The 12500-nt window shown below is 44.0% G+C and overlaps 3 protein-coding genes across 5 annotated transcripts in view; 2 read left to right on the top strand and 1 right to left on the bottom strand.

The window, feature by feature from the left end:
- Positions 1-1877, top strand: part of aig1 (androgen-induced 1 (H. sapiens)) — a 12783-nt gene extending 10906 nt beyond the window's left edge. Inside the window, exon 6 of the mRNA XM_069725107.1 lies at positions 827-1877. Within this exon, the coding sequence (XP_069581208.1) occupies positions 827-846 (20 nt within the window). The 3' untranslated portion in view covers positions 847-1877. The remainder of the gene's footprint in view (positions 1-826) is intronic.
- Positions 1878-2372: 495 nt separating this feature from the next.
- adat2 (adenosine deaminase tRNA specific 2) lies at positions 2373-4047 on the bottom strand. Its single transcript, XM_069725115.1, has 6 exons — positions 3851-4047; positions 3607-3711; positions 3242-3392; positions 3002-3108; positions 2752-2824; positions 2373-2509 (listed from the first exon to the last, which is right to left on the bottom strand). Exons 1-6 carry the CDS (start codon positions 3926-3928, stop codon positions 2481-2483), a joined length of 543 nt encoding a protein of 180 aa, XP_069581216.1. The 5' UTR covers positions 3929-4047; the 3' UTR covers positions 2373-2480.
- Positions 3698-12500, top strand: part of pex3 (peroxisomal biogenesis factor 3) — a 10212-nt gene continuing 1409 nt past the window's right edge. The window contains exons 1-12 of one of the 3 annotated variants that reach the window (XM_069725113.1): positions 3698-3775; positions 4495-5159; positions 6016-6097; positions 6318-6361; positions 6446-6567; positions 10137-10203; positions 10428-10482; positions 10805-10943; positions 11051-11121; positions 11272-11394; positions 11634-11730; positions 12453-12500. The exon at positions 12453-12500 is cut by the window's right edge and continues 1409 nt beyond it. In XM_069725113.1, the coding sequence (XP_069581214.1) occupies positions 4922-5159; positions 6016-6097; positions 6318-6361; positions 6446-6567; positions 10137-10203; positions 10428-10482; positions 10805-10943; positions 11051-11121; positions 11272-11394; positions 11634-11730; positions 12453-12500 (1086 nt within the window). In that variant the 5' untranslated portion in view covers positions 3698-3775; positions 4495-4921. Of the gene's footprint in view, positions 3776-4077; positions 5160-6015; positions 6098-6317; positions 6362-6445; positions 6568-10136; positions 10204-10427; positions 10483-10804; positions 10944-11050; positions 11122-11271; positions 11395-11633; positions 11731-12452 lie in introns of those variants that run through there. The other 2 variants (XM_069725114.1, XM_069725112.1) reach the window with 2 other exon arrangements.

A 12500-nucleotide genomic window follows, 5' to 3' on the forward strand; every position in this document is an offset into this window, starting at 1 on the left:
TCCTGACACCTGGACTCTCCTGACACCTGGACTCTCCTCTGAGACCTGGACTCTCCTCAGAGACCTGGACTCTCCTGAGACCTGGACTCTCCTGAGACCTGGACTCTTCTCTGAGACCTGGACTCCCCTCTGAGACCTGGACTCTCCTGAGACCTGGACTCTCCTCTGAGACCTGGACTCTCCTGAGATCTGGACTCTTCTGAGACCTGGACTCTCCTCAGAGATCTGGACTCTCCTCTGAGACCTGGACTCTCCCCTGAGACCTGGACTCTCCTCAGAGACCTGGACTCTCCTCTGAGACCTGGACTCTCCTCAGAGATCTGGACTCTCCTCTGAGACCTGGACTCTCCCCTGAGACCTGGACTCTCCTCAGAGACCTGGACTCTCCTCTGAGACCTGGACTCTCCTCAGAGATCTGGACTCTCCTCTGAGACCTGGACTCTCCCCTGAGACCTGGACTCTCCTCAGAGACCTGGACTCTCCTGACACCTGGACTCTCCTGAGATCTGGACTCTCCTCTCAGACCTGGACTCTCCTGAGACCTGGACTCTCCTCTGAGACCTGGACTCTCCTCTGAGACCTGGACTCTCCTGAGACCTGGACTCTCCTCTCAGGTCTGAAGGTGATGAAACACAGAGCAGATGGAACATCTGCTGAGCAGCCGCCTCCCTGTTTCCCGCACACACACTCTCAGATCTCAACATCTGTCCAACAGGTCAGCAGTAACTCCGCCCACTCCACAGAGAGACGATATATCTTCCTCCTCATAACACAAAGTTCATCCTTCATCTTCTGTATTCTAAATATCTCTTTCTGTGTCTTTCAGAAAAGGTCAAAGGGGAGTGATCTTCTGCTGCGGAGTCAAGCCCCGCCCACCCAGGACAGCACAGGAACGAAAACAAGTGACCTCTCTGGAAGTACCTTTGAACTGTATCCATGACAATAATCAGTAACAAGAGACAGACACGTCATCATCTTCATTATCTTCATCATCACCAATTTGTCATTTTCTTTCTGTTTTGTTTTGTTTTGTTTTGTTTTGTTTTGTTTTGTTTTGTTTTGTTTTTGTTTGCTAGTGTCTGAAGCTGAGCAGCTGTGTGGATTCTGGCAGCAGATGGAGGACAGTGGATGAAATACATACATCTTCATAAATCATAGGACACACACACACTGACAGTCTGTACACACACAACACGTAACACACATGGTTGCAGGGAGACACACACATGAACAGTGTTGTATGTTCTTATTAAAGTGAATAAACTACTGAAACTGGGGTCGGCAGTTTAAGAAACACATCATAATTTAAAAGTACCGCCCTCTTCCTGTTGCCCCGCCCCCCTGCATGTTACATCACATAACAGTCAAGACTCCGCCTCCCTACGCGGGGATGTAGAGGTGTAGAGGTAGGTCATGAGGGTCCAATTGACCTGAGGTCAACCAACCAATCACTGCAGCACAGAGTAAAGAGCATATGTCCCTCTGGCTGATTCAATCTAGCACCACCCCTCCCCTCTCTGTGCTAAGCCCCTCCCACCAGACGAGCAACACATGGGTTTCCTGCCTCCAGCTGCCTTCGTCTGTGGTGCAAGACGGAACAGCCAATAGGAACGCTCGCTCTCTGAACTGACCCCTGATTGACTCTGATGTTGCTGTCACAGGAGGAGGGGCCAGGGGGAGGAGCCAGTGGGAGGAGCTGAAAGGTTGTGAGAAATAAAAACTGCTGACCTCAGTTTGAACATGAAAACTAGCTGAACCTCATTATTATTCTGAGTCACACTACATGTATGGAAGAACATAGATGTTGGTACAAAATCAATAAAGTCTGAGTGGAAAATAGTTCCTGTCAGTGAATCTGGAGTGACCTTTGACCTCTGAGTGAAGTCTGGTTAAACTGCAGCAACATTTCCTGGAAAAATCACAAGCTTTTCCCAGTGAGGGTAGGCGGAGCTAACGCAACATACTCAGCTCCTCAGCTGACAAAGAGAAGTTTAAAAAAACACTGCTGTAGTTACAGATCATCACCACAGGTGTCGCCAAAGAACAAAACGCAGCTCCTCAAGATTTTAACTTTGACTAAAGGAGGACCAGAAGTCGATCAAGATGTTTCAGTTCCACCAGGAAATCATACGATCGCAATAATCAACGCAAATTCAAGTAGTCGCTGCAAAATTTGTAGCAGCTTGTAATTTTGCAAAACGGTTATCGTTGTCACTCGTAGTTTTAAACTGAACACCTCATGAAGGAAGGTGCTGTAACTCCTGAACAGAGGAACCAGGTTGATCACAGCTTCTTCTGGAGATGTGACAGGAAGTTAGCTGGTGTACTGCGCCCCCTGCTGGCACACCAATTCATTACTGCAGACGCAACACTTAAAAGACATAAAAGATCATTTATTTAATCAAAACTGTTCAAATAATAAAAGATAAGTACAAAACAAATGTTAAAAAAAGAAACATGACAGGAGTTTTGTTTGGAGGTCAGTCCTTCCTTGGTTTAGGTCTCGGAGCTGAAACAGAAGAAGAAAGTTCAACATAATACAGAAAAAAACAAATGAAAATAATGGCAAAAAGAAGAGGATAGTAAAGAAGTAAATAAAACAAAATGATGTAAAAGACAAACTGAAAAGTTTTTAAAGAATAAATGTGGTAAAAAGAGCAAAATGGGAGATGATTATAGAAAATAATACGATAAAAATAAACATTTTAAAAACAGAAAAAGAAAACGATGAGGAGGATCGTTCTTCGTCACCATTTGGATTCTCTTGTTTGTAGAAAGTCTTCAGCATCTCGACAGCTTCTTCTGCTCTGTGACCTGAAACACACTGAACACACACACACACACACACACACACACACATTACAGCTCAGCATCTCATTGGAAAACAAAGAGCTTTAATCTGTTAGAAGATACAGGAACTATAAATATATAATAATATGTATTTATAATATACATAATAATATATACTATAAATATATGAATATAAAGAGACACCAGAAACCCTGAACGTGGTGCCGGTCCGAGGAAGGTCTGCAGAGGACACGTCCAGAACCGAACCGCAGCCTCCAAACCGCTCGTTCCTGCAGCCGTACACGACCACGGGGATGTCTGACCGCCGGTGAAGGAGCGACAACACACACTTACACTCTCACACACACACACACACACACACACACACACACACACACACACACACACACACACACACACACACACACACACACAGGAGAGGGCAGGATACTGAGCAGGCGCAGCGCTGCAGCACACATGATGCACGGCTCCACGGTAACGTACAGCGCCGACCGCTCGCACACGCTCCTCACATCCTGGTTGCTACGGCGACACAAGTCCAGGATCTGGTCCAGGGCGACCATCTCAGCGTGGCGAGTGGCCTGAACCCCCCCCCCCCCCCCCGCCCCCACACACACATAGAAACACACACAGAGAGAAACATATGTCTGGTTCTCCGTTAGCAGAGGAAAACCTAATACCAGGGTCCCCTTAAAAAATTCTGGTTTTAAGAGTTGACTAAATTTTAAGTTTCCTTCATCTTGACCACCTCTGTGACGCACACTGACTCCACCCGTGAATTTTCATGTTTCCTACATTCTTGGTCTGGTTGACGTCATTCCTTCCTCTCGCCACCACGTGGTCTCCGGAGACCATCAGACAGCCGACAGGCACCTCTCCCTCCTGCAGAGCTTCTCCAGCCTGCAACAACACGTTAACATGCAGCAGATCAACAGAGGCAGGAAGAATTAAACAGACAAAAAAGGTACTTTTCATACATTTAATGTCTTCATAATATTCATATATATGTAATACTTGGCTGCCATGTGTACTAACTCACCATGTCCAAAGCGCTGGTCATCCACTTCTCAACTTCCTCATCAGTCGGACAGAAACTCGCCGCCGTCTCTGTTGCCATGGCAACCTCTACTACATACCTTTACTTTATAAGGTCACAACATGAAAATATAACCGGGTTTGTGTTTCTCCACTTTTAGTTACAATTGCGTCCGCAATATGAATATCATGTAACAACGCCAGTGGCGGAAGATAATATTGGACGGACCAACGTGCAACTCCACCCTCATTCTGAGTTTCCTGTGACGTCAGTTCGCGAGTGTTGCCGGGATGTTAACCGGAAGTGAAATAAAAGTGAAATTTATGAGCAAATGTTTAGGATTTGATTAATTGAATGTGGTTTAAGAAATGTTTGTCTTTCCTACATTTTCTGATAAAATTAGGCTTTATATAAATTCAAGAAATACCTACATGCATAATAAAAGTACTTAATTATGTTTTACAATCGATGTATAATTTGTTTCGTCACATAAATATTTCCTTCAAGTTCAGACTAGATGCGCTTTTATTTTGAAATGACAGGAGGAAGTCGTCATCTGTTACTCGACGCGCCTTGATCGACGTACTTTGGCACTTTTGACAATTAGCATGTTAGCATGGGGCTGCTAACTGTCCGAAACTCTTCAGGTAACGAGTCCGAGAAACAGACAGCACGCAGGTAGATGTTCTGGAGCTGACGTCATCCTCTCCGTCCGACGATGTTCTCGTCTGTCTGGAGCTTCGTGAAACGCCACAAAAGGAAGTTTATAGTCACCGGAGCGGTGGTTGGAGGTAAGACGTCCTGCTAGCTGCCGTGCTAACAGTAGCAGCACGCCGTCACCATTTTTGACATGATAATAATCCAATAAGAGAGATTAAGATATGTCCTAAGGGAGATACACGGCCGGGTGGTTATTTCGGGATGTTTTCTCCACGGAGCAGCAGCTCGGTGAACTTGATGTTTGTCCCGGAGAGGGTTGTTCACATGTTGGTTAACTGAGCTGCTTCATGAAACACGAGCACAGATCAGTCGTGACTGAACTCACTGATCAGTAGCTCTGGTTGTGTTTGTGTAATGTCTTGTGTCGTGGATAGAAGTAGTGACCATGATTGTACTGGAGGTAAAGTCCTGGTGAATTATCAGTCTGGAGGATCCTTCTCCTCTGGTGATGTCCTCTCAGGTCTGTGCTTCCTGAGTAAATATGCCCAGAAGAAGATCAGAGAGCTGCAGGAGAAGGAGGCCACGGAGTACATCGCTCAGGCCCGGAGACAGTTCCACTTCGAGAGCAACCAGAGGACCTGCAACATGACCGGTGAGGACTATGACTCTCTATGACTCTCTATGACTCTTTATTACTCTCTATGACTCTTTATTACTCTCTATGACTCTATGACTCTTTATTACTCTCTATGACTCTTTATTACTCTCTATGACTCTATGACTCTTTTATTACTCTCTATGACTCTCTATGACTCTTTATTACTCTCTATGACTCTTTATTACTCTCTATGACTCTATGACTCTTTTATTACTCTCTATGACTCTTTATTACTCTCTATGACTCTTTATTACTCTCTATGACTCTCTATGACTCTTTATTACTCTTTATTACTCTCTATGACTCTATGACTCTTTATTACTCTCTATGACTCTATGACTCTTTTATTACTCTCTATGACTCTCTATGACTCTTTATTACTCTCTATGACTCTTTATGACTCTCTGTGACTCTTTATTACTCTCTATGACTCTTTATTACTCTCTGTGACTCTTTATTACTCTCTATGACTCTCTATGACTCTTTATTACTCTTTATTACTCTTTATTACTCTCTATGACTCTCTATGACTCTTTATTACTCTCTATGACTCTATGACTCTTTTATTACTCTCTATGACTCTCTATGACTCTTTATTACTCTCTATGACTCTCTATGACTCTTTATGACTCTAAGTTTATTACTCTCTATGACTCTTTATTACTCTCGAAGACTCTTTATTACTCTCGAAGACTCTATTAGTAATTACTTTATTAGTTCAGGGTCTGAATGAGAAGATACCGGTTCATAAATCTGTGTCTCTCTGTCTCTCTGTGTCTCTGTGTGTGTCTGTGTCTCTCTGTGTCTCTGTGTGTCTGTGTCTCTGTGTCTCTCTGTGTCTCTGTTACAGTGCTGTCCATGCTCCCCCCCCTGAGAGAAGCCATCATCTCTCAGCTGAACTCAGAGAGTCTCACTGTGCTGCTGAAGACCAGGTGAGAAGAAGCTTCTGTTATTGTGACATTATTTTATCTGTGAGGCCAAAACAAAGTTCAACTGTGTTTCTGAGCTTTATTTTACTCTGATATTTGCAGTTTTTACTTGTTTGTAGTGAAATAAACCTCCATTTTGAAGTGTAATGTTCATTTTATGTAGTAAATAGAAAGTATTGTGTTCTTTTAAATGAGGCTCACGTTCGTTTTTCTTCTGTCACAGACCAGCAAACAAACTGGAGATCTGGGAAGATTTAAAGATCATCAGTAAGTCTTCTTCACACAGTTTGAAGTCTAATTTAACTGAACATGGTTCCAGAAATATCGTTACTGTACGTAAACTGTGTTCAGGCTTCACCCGCAGCGTGGTGGCGGTTTACACCACCTGCATGCTGGTGGTGCTGCTGAGAGTCCAGCTGAACATCATCGGAGGATATCTGTACCTGGACAACTCTGTAGGACGCAGCACCACGGTGAGGACACACACAAACACACACACATAAAAATATACACACACGCACACACACACACACACACACATACATACACTTTTTCCACATTTTGTTATATTACAGATTTATTCCAAAATGCATTAAATTCATTTTTTCCCCTCAAAATTCTACACACAATATCCCATAATGACAACGTGAAATAAATGTTTTTGAAATTTTTGCAAATCTATTAAAAATCAAAAACGAAGAAATCACATATACATCAGTATTCACAGCCTTTGCCATTACACTCAAAATTGAGCTCAGGTGCTTCCTGTTTCCACTGATCATCATTGAGATGTTTCTACAACTTGATTGGAGTCCCCCTGGTAAATTCAGTTGATTGGACATGATTTGGAAAGACACACCGTCTATATAAGGTCCCACAGTGGACATGTCAGAGCACAAACCAAGACATGAAGTCCAAAGAATCATCTGTGGACCTCAGAGACAGGATTGTATCGAGGCACAGATCTGAGGAAGAGTACAGAAACATTTCTGCAGCATTGAAGGTCCCAATGAGCACAATGACCTCCATCATCTGTAAATGGAAGAAGTTTGAACCACCAGGACTCTTCCTAGAGTCGGCCGCCCGGACAAACTGAGCAATCGGGGGAGAAGGGCCTTAGTCAGGGAGGTGACCAAGAACCCGATGGTCACTCTGACAGAGCTCCAACGTTGCTCTGTGAAGAGAGGAGAACCTTCCAGAAGGACAACCATCTCTGCAGCACTCCACCAAGCAGGCCTGTATGGTAGAGTGGACAGACAGAAGACACTCCTCAGTAAAAGGCTCATGACAGCCCACCTGGAGTTTACCAAAAGGCACCTGAAGGACTGTCAGACCAGGAGAAACTAAATTCTCTGGTCTGATGAAACAAAGATTGAACTCTTTGGCCTGAATGCCAAGCGTCATGTTTGGAGGAAACCAGGCAGCGCTCATCACCTGACCAACACCATCCCTACAGTGAAGCATGGTGGTGGCAGCATCATGCTGTGGGGATGTTTTTCAGCGGCAGGAACTGGGAGACTAGTCAGGATGGAGGGAAAGATGAATGCAGCAATGTACAGAGACATCCTTGATGAAAACCTTCTCCAGAGCGCTCTGGACCTCAGACTGGGGCGAAGGTTCATCTTCCAACAGGACAACGACCCGAAGCACACAGCCAAGATAACAAAGGAGTGTCTTCGGGACAACTCTGTGAATGTCTTTGAGAGGCCCAGGCAGAGCCCAGACATGAACCCGATTGAACATCTCTGGAGAGATCTGAAGATGTCTGAGCACCGACGCTCCCCATCCAACCTGATGGAGCTTCAGAGGTCCTGCAAAGAAGAACGGGAGAAACTGCCCAAGAATAGGAGCCGAGCTTATAGCATCATACTCAAAAAGACTTGAGGCTGTAAGTTCTGACAAAGGTGCTTCAACAAAGTATTGAGCAAAGACTGTGAATACTTATGTACGTGTTATATTTTTGTTCTTTATTTTTAATAGATTTGCAAAAATTTTAAACAAACTATTTTCACGTTATCATTATGGGATATTGTGTGTAGAATTTTGAGGAAAAAAATGAATTTAATCCATTTTGGAATAAATCTGTAATATAACAAAATGTGTAAAAACTGAAGCGCTGTGAATACTTTCTGGATGTACTGTATATACACACACACACACACACATATATTCAGTGGATACGGAAAGTATTCAGACCCCTTTACATTTTTCACTCTTTGTTTCATTGCAGCCATTTGCTAAAATCAAAAAAGTTCATTTTATTTCTCATTAATGTACACTCAGCACCCCATCTTGACAGAAAAAAACAGAAATGTAGAAATTTGTGCAAATTTATTCAAAAAGAAAAACTGAAATATCACATGGTCATAAGTATTCAGACCCTTTGCTGTGACACTCATATTTAACTCACATGCTGTCCATTTCTTCTGATCCTCCTTGAGATGGTTCTACTCCTTCATTGGAGTCCAGCTGTGTTTAATTAAACTGATTGGACTTGATTAGGAAAGGCACACACCTGTCTATATAAGACCTTACAGCTCACAGTGCATGTCAGAGCAAATGAGAATCATGAGGTCGAAGGAACTGTCCAAGGAGCTCAGAGACAGAGTTGTGGCAAGGCACAGATCTGGCCAAGGTTACCAAATAATTTCTGCAGCACTCAAGGTTCCTAAGAGCACAGTGGCCTCCATAATCCTTAAATGGAAGAAGTTTGGGACGACCAGAACTCTTCCTAGACCTGGCCGTCCAGCCAAACTGAGCAATCGTGGGAGAAGAGCCTTGGTGAGAGAGGTAAAGAAGAACCCAAAGATCACTGTGGCTGAGCTCCAGAGATGCAGTAGGGAGATGGGAGAAAGTTCCACAAAGTCAACTATCACTGCAGCCCTCCACCAGTCGGGGCTTTATGGCAGAGTGGCCCGACGGAAGCCTCTCCTCAGTGCAAGACTTATGAAAGCCCGCATAGAGTTTGCCAAAAAACACATGAAGGACTCCCAGACTATGAGAAATAAGATTCTCTGGTCTGATGAGACCAAGATTGAACTTGTTGGCGTTAATTCTAAGCGGTATGTGTGGAGAAAACCAGGCACTGCTCATCACCTGCCCAATACAATCCCAACAGTGAAACATGGTGGTGGCAGCATCATGCTATGGGGGTGTTTTTCAGCTGCAGGGACAGGACGACCGGTTGCAATTGAAGGAAAGATGAATGCGGCCAAGTACAGAGATATCCTGGAAGAAAACCTCTTCCAGAGTGCTCTGGACCTCAGACTGGGCCGAAGGTTCACCTTCCAACAAGACAACGACCCGAAGCACACAGCTAAAATAACAAAGGAGTGGCTTCGGAACAACTCTGTGACCATCCTTGACTGGCCCAGCCAGAGCCCTGACCTAAACCCAATGGAGCATCTCTGGAGAGACCTGAAAATGGCTGTCCACCAACGTTCACCATCCAACCTGACGGAACTGGAGAGGATCTGCAAGGAAGAATGGCAGAGGATCCCCAAATCCAGGTGTGAAAAGCTTGTTGCATCATTCCCAAGAAGACTCATGGCTGTACGAGCTCAAAAGGGTGCTTCTACTCAATACTGAGCAAAGGGTCTGAATACTTATGACCATGTGATATTTCAGTTTTTCTTTTTGAATAAATTTGCACAAATTTCTACATTTGTTTTTTTCTGTCAAGATGGGGTGCTGAGTGTACATTAATGAGAAATACAATGAACTTTTTTGATTTTAGCAAATGGCTGCAATGAAACAAAGAGTGAAAAATTTAAAGGGGTCTGAATACTTTCCGTACCCACTGTATATATAAATACACACACACACACAAAAATATATATACACACACACACACACATAAAAATATATATACACACACACACATATATATATACACACACACTCTTTAAATAGAGAACACAGTAGAGGAGAGAAAAGATCAGATTATCACTCTTCACCACATTTAACTTTGACCTGTTTTAAAAAGCAAACAAAGAAAACGTGTGTGTGTGTGTGTGTGTGTGTTACTTGCATCTTCTCTCAGACTCCTCTGGCTCCTCCAGATGTCCAGCAGCAGTACCTGTCCAGTATCCAACACCTGCTGGGAGACGGTAGATCACACACACACACACACACACACACACACACACACACACACACACACACACACACACACACACACACACACACACACACACACACACACACACACACACACACAGACAGACAGACCAGATTTTTAACAGAGTGTGTGTGTGTGTGTGTGTGTGTGTGTGTGTGTGTGTGTGTGTGTGTGTGTGTGTGTGTGTGTGTGTGTGTGTGTGTGTGTCTCCAGGTCTGACAGAGCTGATGACGGTAGTGAAGAAGGCGGTCCAGAACTCTTTGGGAGGGTGAGAGTCTCATTTGCTCGTTATCTTCATGATCAGCTGGTCCACTGATGGGTTTTAATTTGGATCAATATTTATAATAATATTTATATAATATTTATTATGATAATCTTCTGATCATGATTACTTGAGCTGTTTGTATCATAAGTATGTTTTATTATGTATCTGAATAAAAGCAGCTGGGTGAATGTAACGTGTTGAATTTATCACTAGTTTCACTCTTCATCGTCCTCTCCTTCACTTTCTATTATACCTGCATTGAGCTGCTCCTGCAGCTGGTCATGTGTGACTCTTCCTCATGTGTGACTCTTCCTCATGTGTCCAGCATGTCCCTGAAGCAGAGTCTGTCCCTGCTGGAGTTGGAGCAGCAGCTGAGCTGGATCAGAGCAGAGGTGGAGGCAGACTCAGAGCACTCGTTGTCCTGGTACCTGCTGGCAGACGATGAGGACGTCCTGTCGGACCAGGTGACACACACACACACACACACACACATGCACACACAGTGGGACTAGTTACTGCAGCAGTCACATGACCCCTGCAGGAGATGATGTCATGTGATCCTTCTTTCCAGGCTTGCGGGCTGACGGAGAACGACGTGGTCACCATCCGGCTGCTCAACGAAACCAGAGACATGTTGGACAGGTAGACACCTCACCTGTGTTCACGCACCTGTTCATGTTGATGAATGTCGTATGACTGTGTGTGTGTGTGTGTGTGTGTGTGTGTGTGTGTGTGTGTGTGTGTGTGTGTGTGTGTGTGTGTGTGTGTGTGTGTGTGTGTGTGTGTGTTCAGCCCAGACTTCACCACCGTACTCAACACCTGTCTGAATCGCGGCTTCTCTCGTCTCCTTGACAACCTGGCTGAGTTCTTCCGCCCGCCTCCCGGTGACTCCGCCTCCAGCTTTGCTACTGACAGGTGAGCTGTTTACTGACACAGTTGCAGATCAATAATAATAATAATAATGTTTTTTAAACCTGATGATGAACATCCCTGTAAACATGATAACTGCTCACTTCCTGCTGTTTGTGTTAAATTACGATTAATGTGCATTTTACTTTGTGTGTGTGTGTGTGTGTGTGTGTGTGTGTGTGTGTGTGTGTGTGTGTGTGTGTGTGTGTGTGTGTGTGTGTGTGTGTGTGTGTGTGTGTGTTCAGTCTGTCTGCAGTGAGTCTGCCGCTTGCGAAGATCATCCCCATCATCAACGGTCAGATCAACTCCATCTGCAGCGAGACTCCCAGTCACTTCGTCCAGGTAACACACAGGGGACAGACAGACAGATGTCCTTCACAGGGGACAGACAGACAGATGTCCTTCAGCATGAAACCTCATCTAAATATTGTTCATTTTTTCATATAAAAGCTGGTAAATATTCGACCAACCGAATGTGAAAGTCTCTCAAACACCACGTTTAGTGAAACATGTCAGATAGTTGGAAGGAAGCAGTTTGATCGTCTGTTATCTGTCAACTTAGAAAGTCCAAACTCACCTGAAGGACATCTGAGATGTACAACTACAGACTGGATATAAAACTACAGACTGGATATAAAACTACAGACTGAATATAAAACCACAGACTGGGTATAAAACTACAGACTGAATATAAAACCACAGACTGGGTATAAAACTACAGACTGGATATTAAACTACAGACTGGATATAAAAGAGTTCGTAGCTTCAGGTCTGTAAAATGGTTCCGATCCAGAAGTGTCTTCAGCTGCAATACCAGCGAGTGCCACTAGAGGTCGGCTCCAAAAAGCCTCCGGCTCCATAGACTCCCATTCAACTTCTCTCATCAAATCCAAAGTGAATAAAATGTGTCCATCAGTTATCTCGGTGTTGTTAGCTAAAGTCACTCCTTCTTCTTAGTTTTCTGGAGGTCCATCTGAAAATAATCCCTCATTCATTAGAAAATAAACCTCATTGTTTTCATAGTGTTTTCCTCTCTGTGTATAATGTTTGTATTAATCTGTCAGGACCTGCTGATGAACAACCAGGTGAAGGAGTTTGCAGCCAATGTCTAC

The sequence above is a fragment of the Brachyistius frenatus genome, unplaced genomic scaffold (genome assembly GCF_029030835.1).
Source record: "Brachyistius frenatus isolate BFR_SWC_R1_liver_20210118 unplaced genomic scaffold, ASM2903083v1 Contig_409, whole genome shotgun sequence".
In the NCBI taxonomy this organism is placed as follows: Eukaryota; Metazoa; Chordata; class Actinopteri; family Embiotocidae; genus Brachyistius; species Brachyistius frenatus.

What these genes read in the sequence shown, in the direction of transcription:
- adat2 (XM_069725115.1), bottom strand. Translation starts at nt 3,928, where the DNA reads ATGGCAACAGAGACGGCGGCGAGTTTCTGTCCGACTGATGAGGAAGTT. An exon ending in ACGTCAACCAGACCAAGAAT is followed by an intron (nt 3,393 to 3,606) that starts GTAGGAAACATG and finishes GGGGGGGTTCAG; the next exon opens with GCCACTCGCCACGCTGAGAT. An exon ending in TGCAGCGCTGCGCCTGCTCA is followed by an intron (nt 3,109 to 3,241) that starts GTATCCTGCCCT and finishes ACCGGCGGTCAG; the next exon opens with ACATCCCCGTGGTCGTGTAC.